The sequence below is a fragment of the Salmo trutta genome, chromosome 2, assembly GCF_901001165.1.
Source record: "Salmo trutta chromosome 2, fSalTru1.1, whole genome shotgun sequence".
NCBI classification, from domain to species: domain Eukaryota; kingdom Metazoa; phylum Chordata; class Actinopteri; order Salmoniformes; family Salmonidae; genus Salmo; species Salmo trutta.
This window is the reverse complement of record NC_042958.1, coordinates 5,034,531-5,050,102: the sequence shown is the minus strand read 5'-3', so window position 1 is coordinate 5,050,102 and position 15,572 is coordinate 5,034,531. Positions and strand designations below refer to the sequence as shown.

The 15,572-nt window shown below is 44.4% G+C and overlaps 1 protein-coding gene across 2 annotated transcripts in view; it reads right to left on the bottom strand.

Moving 5' to 3' along the window:
* Nucleotides 1-346: 346 nt before the first annotated feature.
* The window catches only part of LOC115149350 (uncharacterized), a 133,398-nt gene continuing 118,172 nt past the window's right edge, over nt 347-15,572 (bottom strand). For both annotated transcript variants that reach the window (XM_029692152.1, XM_029692160.1), the window contains 5 exons: nt 13,963-14,052; nt 10,566-10,683; nt 10,076-10,209; nt 9,156-9,361; nt 347-2,794 (listed from right to left, as the gene is read on the bottom strand). In XM_029692152.1, coding sequence (XP_029548012.1) covers nt 1,666-2,794; nt 9,156-9,361; nt 10,076-10,209; nt 10,566-10,683; nt 13,963-14,052 — 1,677 coding nt within the window. In that variant the 3' untranslated portion in view covers nt 347-1,665. The remainder of the gene's footprint in view (nt 2,795-9,155; nt 9,362-10,075; nt 10,210-10,565; nt 10,684-13,962; nt 14,053-15,572) is intronic.

The following is a 15,572-nucleotide window of genomic DNA, read 5'->3' as shown; positions in this document are numbered from 1 at the left end:
GACAGAGAGCTAAGACAGAGAGCTAAGATTAAACGTGTATTTACTTGTTTATATTTTAGCAAAAAAGATAGCAAAAGAAAAGTGCAAAGCCACCAGATATCTGGATTTAAATATACATTTCTGCCTAGACAATAAATATGAATCATTGGATATTTACTGAATTTAACACACAAAAATAAAAGTCATTTTAAATCTCAAAGGTGAAGTCATTTACAATGTGCATGTCAACTCGACATCATGTCTAGTTAGTTATTGAATGGATGATGAATCAGTCCCCGTAGTGCAACGATATCTAACAGTAACTTCATGTGTGAAATATTGAAAGAAAACATCAAACGAAAATCGGTATTGTGAAGACTGAAATTGACATGTTTATTTTATGTAGAGCAGAGCAACATCATTTCGTTCATAAGAGCACGCATGAAAAGCGACTTAACCCATTTTGAACACAGACAGTTCCTTCTAGGATTACTTTACAGGAGTTTGACCATGTTTGTAACTTTATTCAGCAGTTTCAATGATACGACAATGAACTGCCAATTTATACAACGTTTAATAACTTGTGTGTCTTGTCAGGGTGGGACTGGAGGAGAATGATTTTGTAGTGAGAACAATGAAACACAACAGGCAATATTGACAGTTTTACAGTTTTAGGGGTGGCAGGTAGCCTAGCAGATAAGAGGTCGGTTAATAGAAAGGTCGCTGGTTCTAATCCCCGAGCTGACTAGGTGAAAAATGTGCCGATGTGCCCTTGAACAAGGCATTTAACACTTATCGCTCCAGGTTCTCCGTCAATAATGGCTGATCCCTGGCCGTGACCTCACTCTCCCAGGGTCTCTCAGGGAGAGCGGGATATGAACTGTCCCTGACTCTCCCAGGGTCTCTCAGGGAGAGTGGGATATGCCAAAAAAAAAAACTTTCCCAATTCACACAGTCATTTAATACACACTAGTACATGTGTGAATTAGGTTACATGTGATACAGTATCTTTCTCTGTGATAGTGACTAGTGGATTGTGGTGGATATAGACGTAGAAGAATACGATTTCATCGAAGGATTTTACAACCATGAAAAACAATGTTCTTTCTTGCAACAAAAAAAAAACGCAAGCTGGACACATACTCTCTCACACATAGACACGTCACACACATACTCAGACTGGAGAGTGTTCAAATGATCCTTCAATTGATTTACAAATCCTGACTGAAAAGAGCATGCACGTCACAGACCTCTTTGGGTAAACCGACCTTGACGGGAAATAATTTATTGAGGTCAAATATTAACAGCAAAGTCACACTCTCTTTCTCTCTCTCTCTCATCCTCTATCACCCAATTCTGTATACATTTTCTACAGTGTGTATATATATATATATATATATATATATATACACATGTCTAAACTTCCAGAAAAGTCAGGTATACACACACAACACAAACAGAACTGTGACTCTAGAAAATATTTGAATCACTATATCAAAAGTGCTTTGGATAAATAACTACAATTTATTCCATTCGTCAAAACAAATCGAGATAGATAGAATCCCCCCCCCATTCCTTTCTTTGATTGTCTCCACCACACTAGTCTTTAAACCTGGGCCATACCCTGCATGTCTTCTGCCAATGTGTTATGCTGGTGAATGAGGAGGTATGGGGGAGGATCGACGTCTATTGCATATAAACACAAGGGTTGGCTTTGTGCTGCCCAGCATTCATCACACGGTTGGGCGTAACGTTCCTCTGAGAGTGTCCCATGGCATGGCTCATGTCGTGGCCGCTGCCGTCCGACCACGGGGGTGAGTCCACGGGCTCCTGCTTGATGGTGTGGCGCGGTCCGTGACCTTTGAACTCGTAGTCCAACTTGTCCTGCTGCTGCATGTAGCCCTTGTTGTTGTGCTCCATGGGGTCGCTTGCGTACACATCGATGCAGTTGATGCTCTGGCTGCTACAGAGGGGGTCTGAGTGGGACAACCTCTGGGGACCGAACTGGGACTGGTCCTTATTGACCACACTCTTCAAGGGCCTGTTGCCACTGCCTCCCATGTTATTATAGTTTTGGAAGTGGCCGTTGTTGTAGGGCGGGCTGATGCCCGCCTTGCCCCGCTGGCACGGCGAGTACTGTTCGTAGTAGTCTGCCTCCGACTTCATATGGAGGCCATTGTTGTCGACATAGCTGTTGCCATTGTGGTAGCGATGGTCCAAGGGCTCCCGGCAGGGCCACGGACGGCCATACGCGTCGCAGCCGTTCTCCGAATCCGAGTCCTGCTCCACCTTGATGGGCATCTCAGGCAACAGGAGGTTTCCATAGCACTCGCTCTTCACCGCCTCTCCCACGCAGTACAGGTCCAAGCCGCCGGGGCTCTGGAGGCTCTCGTACATCCTGGGCACATAGATTTCACCACCTCGCCCTCCTCCGTGGCACATGCTGGGGGACATGCGGTAGGGCTTGCCATAGTGCCCACCCTTCCCGAGTCGATTAGAAGGGGTGTAGCCGCCACTTTGCCCCCCCCGGATGGGCCCCGAGGCAGGCCGCATGGGCCACAGGGAGTCCAGGCCTGGGCCTTTGTGGTGGGGGACGCCGCCCATGGAGGTCTTGCAGTAGTTGAGGGGCTCGTCCTGTCCACAATAGCCCCCTTCTGTCTTGTACTTGAGGCTGTCTTTGGAGAGGGGCGTCCAGGGGGCGTGGCGGCGCTGCTGGGGACCCCCAAGTTTGGTGCAGTTGAGAAGAAGCGGGTCCCCGCCATCAACCATCCCCCCCGCACTGCCAGCCTGCCTCCTCAACGGCTCCTCACTCTCACTGCAACATGGAGGAAGAGAGAGAGGGAGGGAGATTAGTGTGGTGCATTTGATACAGGGAGAATGACAGAGATGATACAGGGAGAATGACAGAGATGATACAGGGAGAATGACAGAGATGATACAGGGAGAATGACAGAGATGATACAGGGAGAATGACAGAGATGATACAGAGAGAATGACAGAGATGATACAGGGAGAATGACAGAGATGATACAGGGAGAATGACAGAGATGATACAGAGAGAATGACAGAGATGATACAGGGAGAATGACAGAGATGATACATGGAGAATGACATAGATGATACAGAGAGAATGACAGAGATGATACAGAGAGAATGACATAGATGATACAGAGAGAATGACATAGATGATACAGAGAGAATGACAGAGATGATACAGAGAGAATGACAGAGATGATACAGGGAGAATGACAGAGATGATACAGGGAGAATGACAGAGATGATACATGGAGAATGACAGAGATGATGCAGAGAGAATGACAGAGATGATACAGAGAGAATGACAGAGATGATACAGAGAGAATGACAGAGATGATACAGAGAGAATGACAGAGATGATACAGGGAGAATGACAGAGATGATACAGGGAGAATGACAGAGATGATACAGAGAGAATGACAGAGATGATACAGAGAGAATGACAGAGATGATACAGGGAGAATGACAGAGATGATACAGGGAGAATGACAGAGATGATACAGAGAGAATGACAGAGATGATACAGAGAGAATGACAGAGATGATACAGGGAGAATGACAGAGATGATACAGGGACAATGACAGAGATGATACATGGAGAATAACAGAGATGATACAGGGAGAATGACAGAGATGATACATGGAGAATGACAGAGATGATACAGGAAGAATGACAGAGATGATACATGGAGAATGACATAGATGATACAGAGAGAATGACAGAGATGATACAGGGAGAATGACAGAGATGATACAGGGAGAATGACAGAGATGATACAGGGAGAATGACAGAGATGATGCAGGGAGAATGACAGTGGCATCATAAGGCATGGGATTTGATCCAGGCTGGAGCCTTTTGAGGTGAGTTTCCATAACCACACATAACCATGATCGGCTATGAAAAGCCAACTTACTCCTGAGGTGCTGACCTGTTGCACCCTCTACAACCACTGTGATTATTATTATCTGACCCTGCTGGTCATCTATGAACGTTTGAACATCTTGGCCATGTACTGTTATAATCTCCACCCGGCACAGCCAGAAGAGGACTGGCCACCCCTCATAGCCTGGTTCCTCTCTAGGTTTCTTCCTAGGTTCTGGCCTTTCTAGGGAGTTTTTCCTAGCCACCGTGCTTCTACACCTGCATTGCTTGCGGTTTGGGGTTTTAGGCTGGGTTTCTGTACAGCACTTTGAGATATTAGCTGATGTAAGAAGGGCTATATAAATACATTTGATTGATTGACATCACTTGCGTTATGCAGTATATACATTTTTTTTTTACTAAAAAATATTAATGACAAAAATAAACTTGACAAAATACTGCTTAGGCAGTAGCAGGCACTGCTAATAGCCCCTGGAGTGACGCGGTGCTTGCTGTGATTGGTCGAGATTTCACAACGAAGTGGACCACTCACGTCCCTTGACCCCTCCCCCACCCCTACAACACGGGTGAGTGGTAGCTAACTAGCTAGTCTCCCTTAGTATAAGGGTTGGTGGTAGCTAACTAGCTAGTCTCCCTCAGTATAAGGGTTGGTGGTAGCTAACTAGCTAGTGTCCCTCAGCAAAAGGGTTGGTGGTTGCTAACTAGCTAGTCTCCCTCAGTATAAGGGTTGGTGGTAGCTAACTAGCTAGTGTCCCTCAGCAAAAGGGTTGGTGGTTGCTAACTAGCTAGTCTCCCTCAGCATAAGGGTTGGTGGTAGCTAACTAGCTAGTCTCCCTCAGCATAAGGGTTGGCTAATGCTAATCCTTAAACTATTGGGTGTCACGTAAAGATGTACTATGCAGAAATCGCTCTGCCATTTCCTGGTTGCTAAAATTCTAATAGTTCACCTAATTTCAGTTTATGTGACAAAACAAGCAAGTATAGTGTAGAGAATCATTGTACCATCTAAACCGCTGTGAAATATCTTTTCCATAACCAAAAATATTGTATTTTCAGCTGTTTGAAGCTGGTGTACAAAACCGTAAGTAAAAAATGCAAAAACTAAACTTAGGCACGGGAAGCATAGAAATAGCGCAGATCTTCTGCTTCTTAGACTTGCTTTCAATGAGAATTACAGATCTATAACTCCCATTTCTATGTGAATTTGGTCGAGTTGCTAAATAAGTTACATATTGCAGCAGTATATTTAGTGAATGGGCAAGCTAAGGATGTTGATATAAGTCATGATATTAGGATTTTTTTTTTTTTATTGAATTGAAATAATTCTACTGTCAAAATTGATTACAAAGTGCAAATATGATAATTTTGGTCATAAAGTCAGTGTCACCCAAAACAGAGTTTTGTACCAGAGTATGTAAAAATGTAAATGAAGGTTGGGCTTGTTTCAATCCTGCCCACAGCTGGCAGCACACAATAATCATCAATTTGGAGTACAGCTGAACGCGACCCAGTTGCAAAGAATGTGGTAAATTTGGGTTGGATTTGGATATCGTTATGGAGGCTAGATAGGGACCATTCAGTAAATTACACATTGTATGAGGGACAATATGTTAAAATTCCAATACCTGCAAATTTCAATGACTTAAAATCCTCAAACTTAATATAAGTTGTAGAAATTCATATACAAATATTGAAAAAATGTAATGAGAAAACTAAAAGGTGTGCAACATAAGAATATTGTCTCACTGACATTATGTAATTTATTGACGGTCCCTAACTAGCCCAGGAGGGAGTCTATACAAAGTCAAAGTCATGATGATGTGATGATGATGTCCCCTTCTGTTCTAGTGTAGTGATGATGTCCCCTTCTATTCTAGTGTAGTGATGATGTCCCCTTCTATTCTAGTGTAGTGATGATGTCCCCTTCTATTCTAGTGTAGTGATGATGTCCCCTTCTATTCTAGTGTAGTGATGATGTCCCCTTCTGTTCTAGTGTAGTGATGATGTCCCCTCCCCTTCTGTTCTAGTGTAGTGATGATGTCCCCTTCTGTTCTAGTGTAGTGATGATGTCCCCTTCTGTTCTAGTGTAGTGATGATGTCCCCTTCTGTTCTAGTGTAGTGATGATGTCCCCTTCTATTCTAGTGTAGTGATGATGTCCCCTTCTGTTCTAGTGTAGTGATGATGTCCCCTTCTGTTCTAGTGTAGTGATGATGTCCCCTTCTGTTCTAGTGTAGTGATGATGTCCCCTTCTATTCTAGTGTAGTGATGATGTCCCCTTCTATTCTAGTGTAGTGATGATGTCCCCTTCTATTCTAGTGTAGTGATGATGTCCCCTTCTGTTCTAGTGTAGTGATGATGTCCCCTTCTGTTCTAGTGTAGTGATGATGTCCCCTTCTGTTCTAGTGTAGTGATGATGTCCCCTTCTGTTCTAGTGTAGTGATGATGTCCCCTTCTGTTCTAGTGTAGTGATGATGTCCCCTTCTATTCTAGTGTAGTGATGATGTCCCCTTCTATTCTAGTGTAGTGATGATGTCCCCTCCCCTTCTGTTCTAGTGTAGTGATGATGTCCCCTTCTATTCTAGTGTAGTGATGATGTCCCCTTCTGTTCTAGTGTAGTGATGATGTCCCCTTCTATTCTAGTGTAGTGATGATGTCCCCTTCTATTCTAGTGTAGTGATGATGTCCCCTTCTATTCTAGTGTAGTGATGATGTCCCCTTCTATTCTAGTGTAGTGATGATGTCCCCTTCTATTCTAGTGTAGTGATGATGTCCCCTTCTATTCTAGTGTAGTGATGATGTCCCCTCCCCTTCTGTTCTAGTGTAGTGATGATGTCCCCTTCTGTTCTAGTGTAGTGATGATGTCCCCTTCTGTTCTAGTGTAGTGATGATGTCCCCTTCTGTTCTAGTGTAGTGATGATGTCCCCTCCCCTTCTGTTCTAGTGTAGTGATGATGTCCCCTTCTGTTCTAGTGTAGTGATGATGTCCCCTTCTATTCTAGTGTAGTGATGATGTCCCCTTCTATTCTAGTGTAGTGATGATGTCCCCTTCTGTTCTAGTGTAGTGATGATGTCCCCTTCTGTTCTAGTGTAGTGATGATGTCCCCTTCTATTCTAGTGTAGTGATGATGTCCCCTCCCCTTCTGTTCTAGTGTAGTGATGATGTCCCCTTCTATTCTAGTGTAGTGATGATGTCCCCTTCTATTCTAGTGTAGTGATGATGTCCCCTCCCCTTCTGTTCTAGTGTAGTGATGATGTCCCCTTCTATTCTAGTGTAGTGATGATGTCCCCTTCTGTTCTAGTGTAGTGATGATGTCCCCTTCTGTTCTAGTGTAGTGATGATGTCCCCTTCTGTTCTAGTGTAGTGATGATGTCCCCTTCTATTCTAGTGTAGTGATGATGTCCCCTTCTATTCTAGTGTAGTGATGATGTCCCCTTCTGTTCTAGTGTAGTGATGATGTCCCCTTCTATTCTAGTGTAGTGATGATGTCCCCTTCTGTTCTAGTGTAGTGATGATGTCCCCTTCTGTTCTAGTATAGTGATGATGTCCCCTTCTGTTCTAGTGTAGTGATGATGTCCCCTTCTATTCTAGTGTAGTGATGATGTCCCCTTCTATTCTAGTGTAGTGATGATGTCCCCTTCTGTTCTAGTGTAGTGATGATGTCCCCTTCTGTTCTAGTGTAGTGATGATGTCCCCTTCTGTTCTAGTGTAGTGATGATGTCCCCTCTCCTTCTGTTCTAGTGTAGTGATGATGTCCCCTTCTGTTCTAGTGTAGTGATGATGTCCCCTTCTGTTCTAGTGTAGTGATGATGTCCCCTCTCCTTCTGTTCTAGTGTAGTGATGATGTCCCCTTCTGTTCTAGTGTAGTGATGATGTCCCCTTCTGTTCTAGTGTAGTGATGATGTCCCCTTCTATTCTAGTGTAGTGATGATGTCCCCTTCTGTTCTAGTATAGTGATGATGTCCCCTCTCCTTCTGTTCTAGTGTAGTGATGATGTCCCCTTCTGTTCTAGTGTAGTGATGATGTCCCCTTCTGTTCTAGTGTAGTGATGATGTCCCCTTCTATTCTAGTGTAGTGATGATGTCCCCTTCTATTCTAGTGTAGTGATGTCCCCTTCTGTTCTAGTGTAGTGATGATGTCCCCTTCTGTTCTAGTGTAGTGATGTCCCCTTCTGTTCTAGTGTAGTGATGATGTCCCCTTCTGTTCTAGTGTAGTGATGATGTCCCCTTCTATTCTAGTGTAGTGATGATGTCCCCTTCTGTTCTAGTGTAGTGATGATGTCCCCTCCCCTTCTGTTCTAGTGTAGTGATGATGTCCCCTTCTATTCTAGTGTAGTGATGATGTCCCCTTCTGTTCTAGTGTAGTGATGATGTCCCCTTCTATTCTAGTGTAGTGATGATGTCCCCTTCTATTCTAGTGTAGTGATGATGTCCCCTCCTATTCTAGTGTAGTGATGATGTCCCCTTCTATTCTAGTGTAGTGATGATGTCCCCTTCTATTCTAGTGTAGTGATGATGTCCCCTCCTATTCTAGTGTAGTGATGATGTCCCCTTCTATTCTAGTGTAGTGATGATGTCCCCTTCTATTCTAGTGTAGTGATGATGTCCCCTTCTGTTCTAGTGTAGTGATGATGTCCCCTTCTATTCTAGTGTAGTGATGATGTCCCCTTCTATTCTAGTGTAGTGATGATGTCCCCTTCTATTCTAGTGTAGTGATGATGTCCCCTTCTGTTCTAGTGTAGTGATGATGTCCCCTTCTATTCTAGTGTAGTGATGATGTCCCCTTCTGTTCTAGTGTAGTGATGATGTCCCCTTCTATTCTAGTGTAGTGATGATGTCCCCTTCTGTTCTAGTGTAGTGATGATGTCCCCTTCTATTCTAGTGTAGTGATGATGTCCCCTCCTATTCTAGTGTAGTGATGATGTCCCCTCCTATTCTAGTGTAGTGATGATGTCCCCTCCTATTCTAGTGTAGTGATGATGTCCCCTTCTGTTCTAGTGTAGTGATGATGTCCCCTTCTGTTCTAGTGTAGTGATGATGTCCCCTTCTGTTCTAGTGTAGTGATGATGTCCCCTCCCCTTCTGTTCTAGTGTAGTGATGATGTCCCCTTCTATTCTAGTGTAGTGATGATGTCCCCTCCTATTCTAGTGTAGTGATGATGTCCCCTTCTGTTCTAGTGTAGTGATGATGTCCCCTTCTGTTCTAGTGTAGTGATGATGTCCCCTTCTATTCTAGTGTAGTGATGATGTCCCCTTCCTTACCCATATTCTAGTGTAGTGATGATGCCCCCTCCACTCTTGTGCTTGCCCCTCATCATCATGTTGTTCATCTTCATCTCAGTGATGGAGGGCAGCAGAAGGGGCACGGCCACACAGAACAGGGCCAGCTGGGGGGGTAGCAGGGCCCCCGAGCCCAACTTCTTCTTCTGGCCCTGGAGGAACTTGAGTCGGCCCTGGATCTGCATGGTCTGTCAGAGGGAGACGAGGTCAGAGGTTACGGAGTGGAGTGTTTAGCACACGCTAAAGAACATGGTCATGTCAAGAAGTTATTTTTGCCAGATGCAATTTAGAAGCCTATACTTTGAAGCGAAATAATAATAATTTGAAAAAAAAATTTGCCATACAACTTGTCGATCTCAGCACTTTTAATCGTGAATAAAAAGAAAGTCTTTGATTGAAACAAGCCAAGTTTTTATTCAGTCACAACAGCCTAGAGAAATAATAATACGACCATAGCTGTGACACTGGGACACCGAATTCTGTACAGTCATTTTTTTTTCTTCTTCTCTTCCTCCCCATCATATTTTAAATAACTTGCAGAAAATACACTTTATGACACTGTCATGAAGCATTATGACCATCCTGTGTCATTTTACTTGGATTAAGAAAATGCACTTTATGACACCGTTTGACAGAAGGAACTCTGTTGTTGACCTTCCCTACAGACCTATGGGAGGTGGAACAACAGCTCGAAATAGTAAACATCTGTGTCCAAGCACCAAATCCCTTGGCCTGTTATGTCCGGGATATGACGATTATTCTATTTATACCTACACTCAAACTACAATTTCAGCAAATATGACACCAAATGGGAGATTTTTCATCTGGGAAGTTTATCCCAGTCAGCTCTCATTAGAAGCATCATGGTTGGCTGGGGTCTCTGGCAGGGTTAATCCACTCACCAGGAAGCCAGAGGTGCTGTCCAGCAGGCAGCGCACGCGGGACATGAAACAGCGGTTGAGAAAGGAGGAGAACTCAGGAGCGACTTCCCCCGTCTCCTGAGAATGAAACAGGCTGCTCACCACAAAATCCTCACCTGTATAGAAAAATACAAAATATTCACTATAATGCAGATTTCCAGTTTCGTACAGTAGACAAGACCTAAAACACTTACTAGTGAACATTGCAGAGTAAATTGTGTTCTTACACACACTCACACACCACCCCTGGCGTGGACAGGCATCATAGTTTAGTGGGGGACTTTCCACTCATACATTGGCCACTAATCACAGAGTCTGCTTTGCTGTTGTGAATAGAGTCGATAACATTTGATTACAGTGACTCTTTATTTTTTTCTTCAAAAATGAATAAACAGTTGCAGTCTAGTCTGTTTAATGAATCAGTACTCGTTGCCCCCCCCCCCCGTACTGTTGCTGGTACTTATATACACACCAGTTCCTGAGACTAAGTGGTGCTGGCTGGGGTTCATGGCCCAGTGGAGCTGTCTTCTGAACTCTTGCCGGTCATCCACATGGACATAATCAAAGACGTTTTGGTGCATCACGTCCGTCTGCATGGGGGGGGGGGGGGGGGGGAGAGAGACAGAGACAATAACGCAACGAGGCCCCCCAGAAACATAACCTTTAACCCCCTCTGCTTGAAGTATTGATGGGATCCAGGGTCTGGCCTATTGTGTTGGCAAACAGCGGTGCCCTCACCACTTAATCTCTGCCGCGGTTCACTGGGTCGGCCCGACGGTCTCACACGCAGACCCAAAACGATCTGTAATGGGTCTGGTTAACAGGCTGCTAATGGTGGGATTTTTGTATGAGTTTCAAAGCTGGATCAAATCTTGTTTAGGTCATTTTGTGGTTGGAATAACTTTGAAAGAAATACATGACACTTTGTTTAAAGAATGTGACTGTTTGAATGACTGAAGTGTAACATTGAAGTGAATGACTTCACACAACTTGAGTTAAATTGGGTATTCAGAGCAATATCCTCAGCAGCTCTTAAAAAAAGTTACATATTTACTGAAAGATTCAGTAAAGAGCAGCTGGTTGTTGTTGCCCATATGTTTTGCTTTATATGTGTGTGTTGCTGCTGAATTCCTCAACGTCTGCCATAGAACGGACCCCACTGATTCCACTACAGTACACTACAGTGGCTCTTGGCTCTCCAATGTCACTGAGTCACGGGGGCCAAAGAGTGCAAGCCTTGTTTGTCAAACATTGCGTGACACCAGCTCCCTAAAAGCAGAGCAGCCCAGCCCTCCTGAAAACAAGGCCCCTACAACCTAGCCCAAATCTGTAATGCCTCTCTCTTAACCAGCAATAGCTGTGCTTTCTGTCAGGGAAATGACAGATTCCAACTGAAATATTCAACCTTCCCCCCCCATAACTTCCACATTGGAGACACGCAAGGTTTTTCAATTTTTTTTAACAAGATTTTTGCACATGGCAAGCGCCACCACAGTTCCCTGCGGCAGACAGATCGGATGTCTATTGTGTGAGGTTCTCTCTAAAACAGAATAGTGATGTTTTCCCTGGCCCTCGAGTCTTCATTTTCAAAAGCCTAACTACAATGGAACAAATAGGATCAAAGCAACAACACTGTCTCTGCACCATTTCAGTGCTTTCTTGTTGTGTCGTCCCTAAAAATGCTCCTACGTTTTGTCTCCTGCGTTGCATATTAGTGCTGTGTCTGTCTGTCTTTACTATGGCTTCTTTATTATGATGAGAAAATACGTGTTTGACTCTACCTCATATAAACTTCAATCGGGTCCTGCTATATAACCCAACAGAAATAGGACATACTTTTTATTGCCCCGTAAATGTATTTTATTTATTTTTTATTTTAGAAAAGAAAGGTCTTTGTTTCTGGCCATTTTCAGCCTGTAATCGAACCCACAAGTGCTGATGCTCCAGATGCTCAACTAGTCTAAAGAAGGCCAGTTTTACTGCTTCTTTAATCAGAACAACAGTTTTCAGCTGTGCTAACGTAATTGCAAAAGGGTTTTCTAATGATCAATTAGCCTTTTTAAAATGATAAACTTGGATTAACTAACACAACGTGCCATTGGAACACAGGAGTGATGATTGCTGATAATGGGCCTCTGTACGCCTACGTAGATATTCCTTAAAAAATCTGCCGTTTCCAGCTACAATAGTCATTTACAACATTAACAATGTCTACACTGTATTTCTGATCAATCTGATGTTATTTTAATAGATAAAAAATGTGCTTTTCTTTCAACAACAAGGACATTTCTAAGTGACCACAAACTTTTGAACGGTAGTGTATATACACATTATTTTTTTGTAAATATATGTTGCTTTATTATTTTTCCCTAATTGGAATAAACTAATGGACAACAACACTTAGGCTTCTACTTCCAGCTTATTTTACCTTTATTTAACTAGGCAAGTCAGTTAAGAACAAATTCTTATTTTCAATAACAGCCTACAGTGGGTTAACTGCCTTGTGCAGGGGTAGAATGACAGATTTTTACCTTGTCAGCTCAGGGATTTGATTTTGCAACCTTTCGGTTACTTGTCCAACGCTCTAACCACTAGGCTACCTGCTCTAACACACAGTATATTTTACATTAGTCATCTTTTGTTTGTTTTTAGTCCCATCCATCAGCTACCCTAAACCCCTCCCATCTATCTCCGAACACCATCCAGTTTTACCATATATATTTTCAACTGTGCTGTGATGTTTTTTCAGCATGCAAGGAAATGACAATCAAACGTTGTGACATGTATTGCCATTGCCTTGCACAATGAACAAGGGCTCATAACCGAAACATTTGTGCGTCAATAAATATATGTAAATGTACATTTATTTACTGCAGTGCTGTCCTATTTCTGTTATTGTCTTTATTATGAAAAGTTTCGTCAGCGTTTAAGGCGCATTATCAGACGCTTTTTCACAATCCCCCCCAACTGCATCAGACATACAGATGACAGTTGTAAGCTGCAAATTGAAGAGTCAACTTTGTGTGTCTGCGTGTACATATGAGTTGAAGTTTGTTTTGAGCCAACTACACATCATAAAAGTTATTAATTGAATGGTTCAGGTGAACAATGATTCATACTGCGAGATCTATAGTGTGTGTGTGTGCGTGTGTGTCCATACTCCCTTCTCACCCGGAAGGAGCCCCCGACCCTGTGACCTGGTGTGAAGAGACAGTGGCAGGTCTTTGATTGACACCTCCACATTTGTATTTTTATTGAACCTTTATTTAAGAAAGGCAAGTCAGTTAAGAACAAATTATTATTTACAATGACGGCCTACACCGGTCCAAACCCAGACAACGCTGGGCCAATTGTGCGCCGCCCTATGGGACTCCAAATCACGGCCGGTTGTGATACAGCCTGGATGCGAACCAGGGACTGTAGTGACGCCTCGAGCACTGAGATGCAGTGCCTTAGACCGCTGCGCCACTCAGGAGCAATGTGGAAGGTCTCAGGGTTACTAGGTCTTTGACTGTCCCCTCCAGATTGTGACCTGGTGTGACTGTATATTAATCTGGGTGTCTGATTGCTGCGGCCATTGGGACAGCAGTCTCTACCATGCTGACACTGAGTCTCAACTCACCACTGTCTAGGGGGCTCTCTCAATGTGCAGAGTACACACACACACACACAGTCCCTCCACTTTACATACTAACCTGTCTGTTACCCTTAATCACTGCTTCACAACTGTTGTAAATGTCAGCAGAAATACTTTTAAATTAAAGGTCAGTTATCTAACCTGTACGCCCTGTAGTACCATACTTGTCAAAATAAAAAATAAACATTCAATTAATAAAAAATAAAAAATCTGAATAAAAAACGAGATGTACCTGATGGAAGCCCAAATAGTCAACGATGTTTGAGGAGGAGAAGAAGACCATTCCATCGCTGCTCACCACCAACGCAAAGCCAGTAAGGGACTAGAGGGGGGAAATAGAGGGGACCAACATTAGTTTGTATTAATCATGATACTAATAAGAGGCACTTGGCTTTGGAGCTTGGCTTATCTTGTTTGGCTTAGTGGCAATTTAATATCACAGATATGAGGGTGAATATTTCCTCATATTATATGTGTCTTCCAAGGAACAACCAAAAGATGAGCAAAGCCATCACAGAGGTTTTCAATCGACTGTCGTCAAATTTAAAGTATTCAGGCTGTCCACAGGCTGTCCACAACTGAGGTAGGAGGGAGGGAGAGAGAAAGAGAGAGAGAGCGAGAGAGAGAGAGATGAGGAATCGGTTTCCCAAACTGTAATTTATGAACTTCCAATGTTTGTACTTGGTGATCCCCGGCGATCGCGTGACTGGTGCTGTGCTCCTGTCAGACCCTGTCACCTCCAGTTTACTGTGAACAACACCAGGTCAGCTCTGGCTGCTACACTGCTCTACTCCTGGCTAGTACTGGGACTGCTCCACTCCTGGCTAGTACTGGGACTGCTCTACTCCTGGCTAGTACTGGGACTGCTCCACTCCTGGCTAGCACTGGGACTGCTCCACTCCTGGCTAGCACTGGGACTGCTCTACTCCTGGCTAGTACTGGGACTGCTCTACTCCTGGCTAGTACTGGGACTGCTCTACTCCTGGCTAGTACTGGGACTGCTCCACTCCTGGCTAGTACTGGGACTGCTCCACTCCTGGCTAGTACTGGGACTGCTCCACTCCTGGCTAGTACTGGGACTGCTCTACCCCTGGCTAGTACTGGGACTGCTCTACTCCTGGCTAGTACTGGGACTGCTCCACTCCTGGCTAGTACTGGGACTGCTCCACTCCTGGCTAGTACTGGGACTGCTCTACTCCTGGCTAGTACTGGGACTGCTCTACTCCTGGCTAGTACTGGGACTGCTCTACTCCTGGCTAGTACTGGGACTGCTCTACTCCTGGCTAGTACTGGGACTGCTCTACCCCTGGCTAGTACTGGGACTGCTCTACTCCTGGCTAGTACTGGGACTGCTCTACTCCTGGCTAGTACTGGGACTGCTCTACTCCTGGCTAGTACTGGGACTGCTCTACTCCTGGCTAGTACTGGGACTGCTCTACTCCTGGCTAGCACTGGGACTGCTCTACTCCTGGCTAGCACTGGGACTGCTCTACTCCTGGCTAGTACTGGGACTGCTCTACTCCTGGCTAGTACTGGGACTGCTCTACTCCTGGCTAGTACTGGGACTGCTCTACTCCTGGCTAGTACTGGGACTGCTCTACTCCTGGCTAGTACTGGGACTGCTCCACTCCTGGCTAGTACTGGGACTGCTCTACTCCTGGCTAGTACTGGGACTGCTCTACTCCTGGCTAGTACTGGGACTGCTCTACTCCTGGCTAGTACTGGGACTGCTCTACTCCTGGCTAGTACTGGGACTGCTCTACTCCTGGCTAGTACTGGGACTGTCTACTCCTGGCTAGCACTGGGACTGCTCTACTCCTGGCTAGTACTGGGACTGCTCTA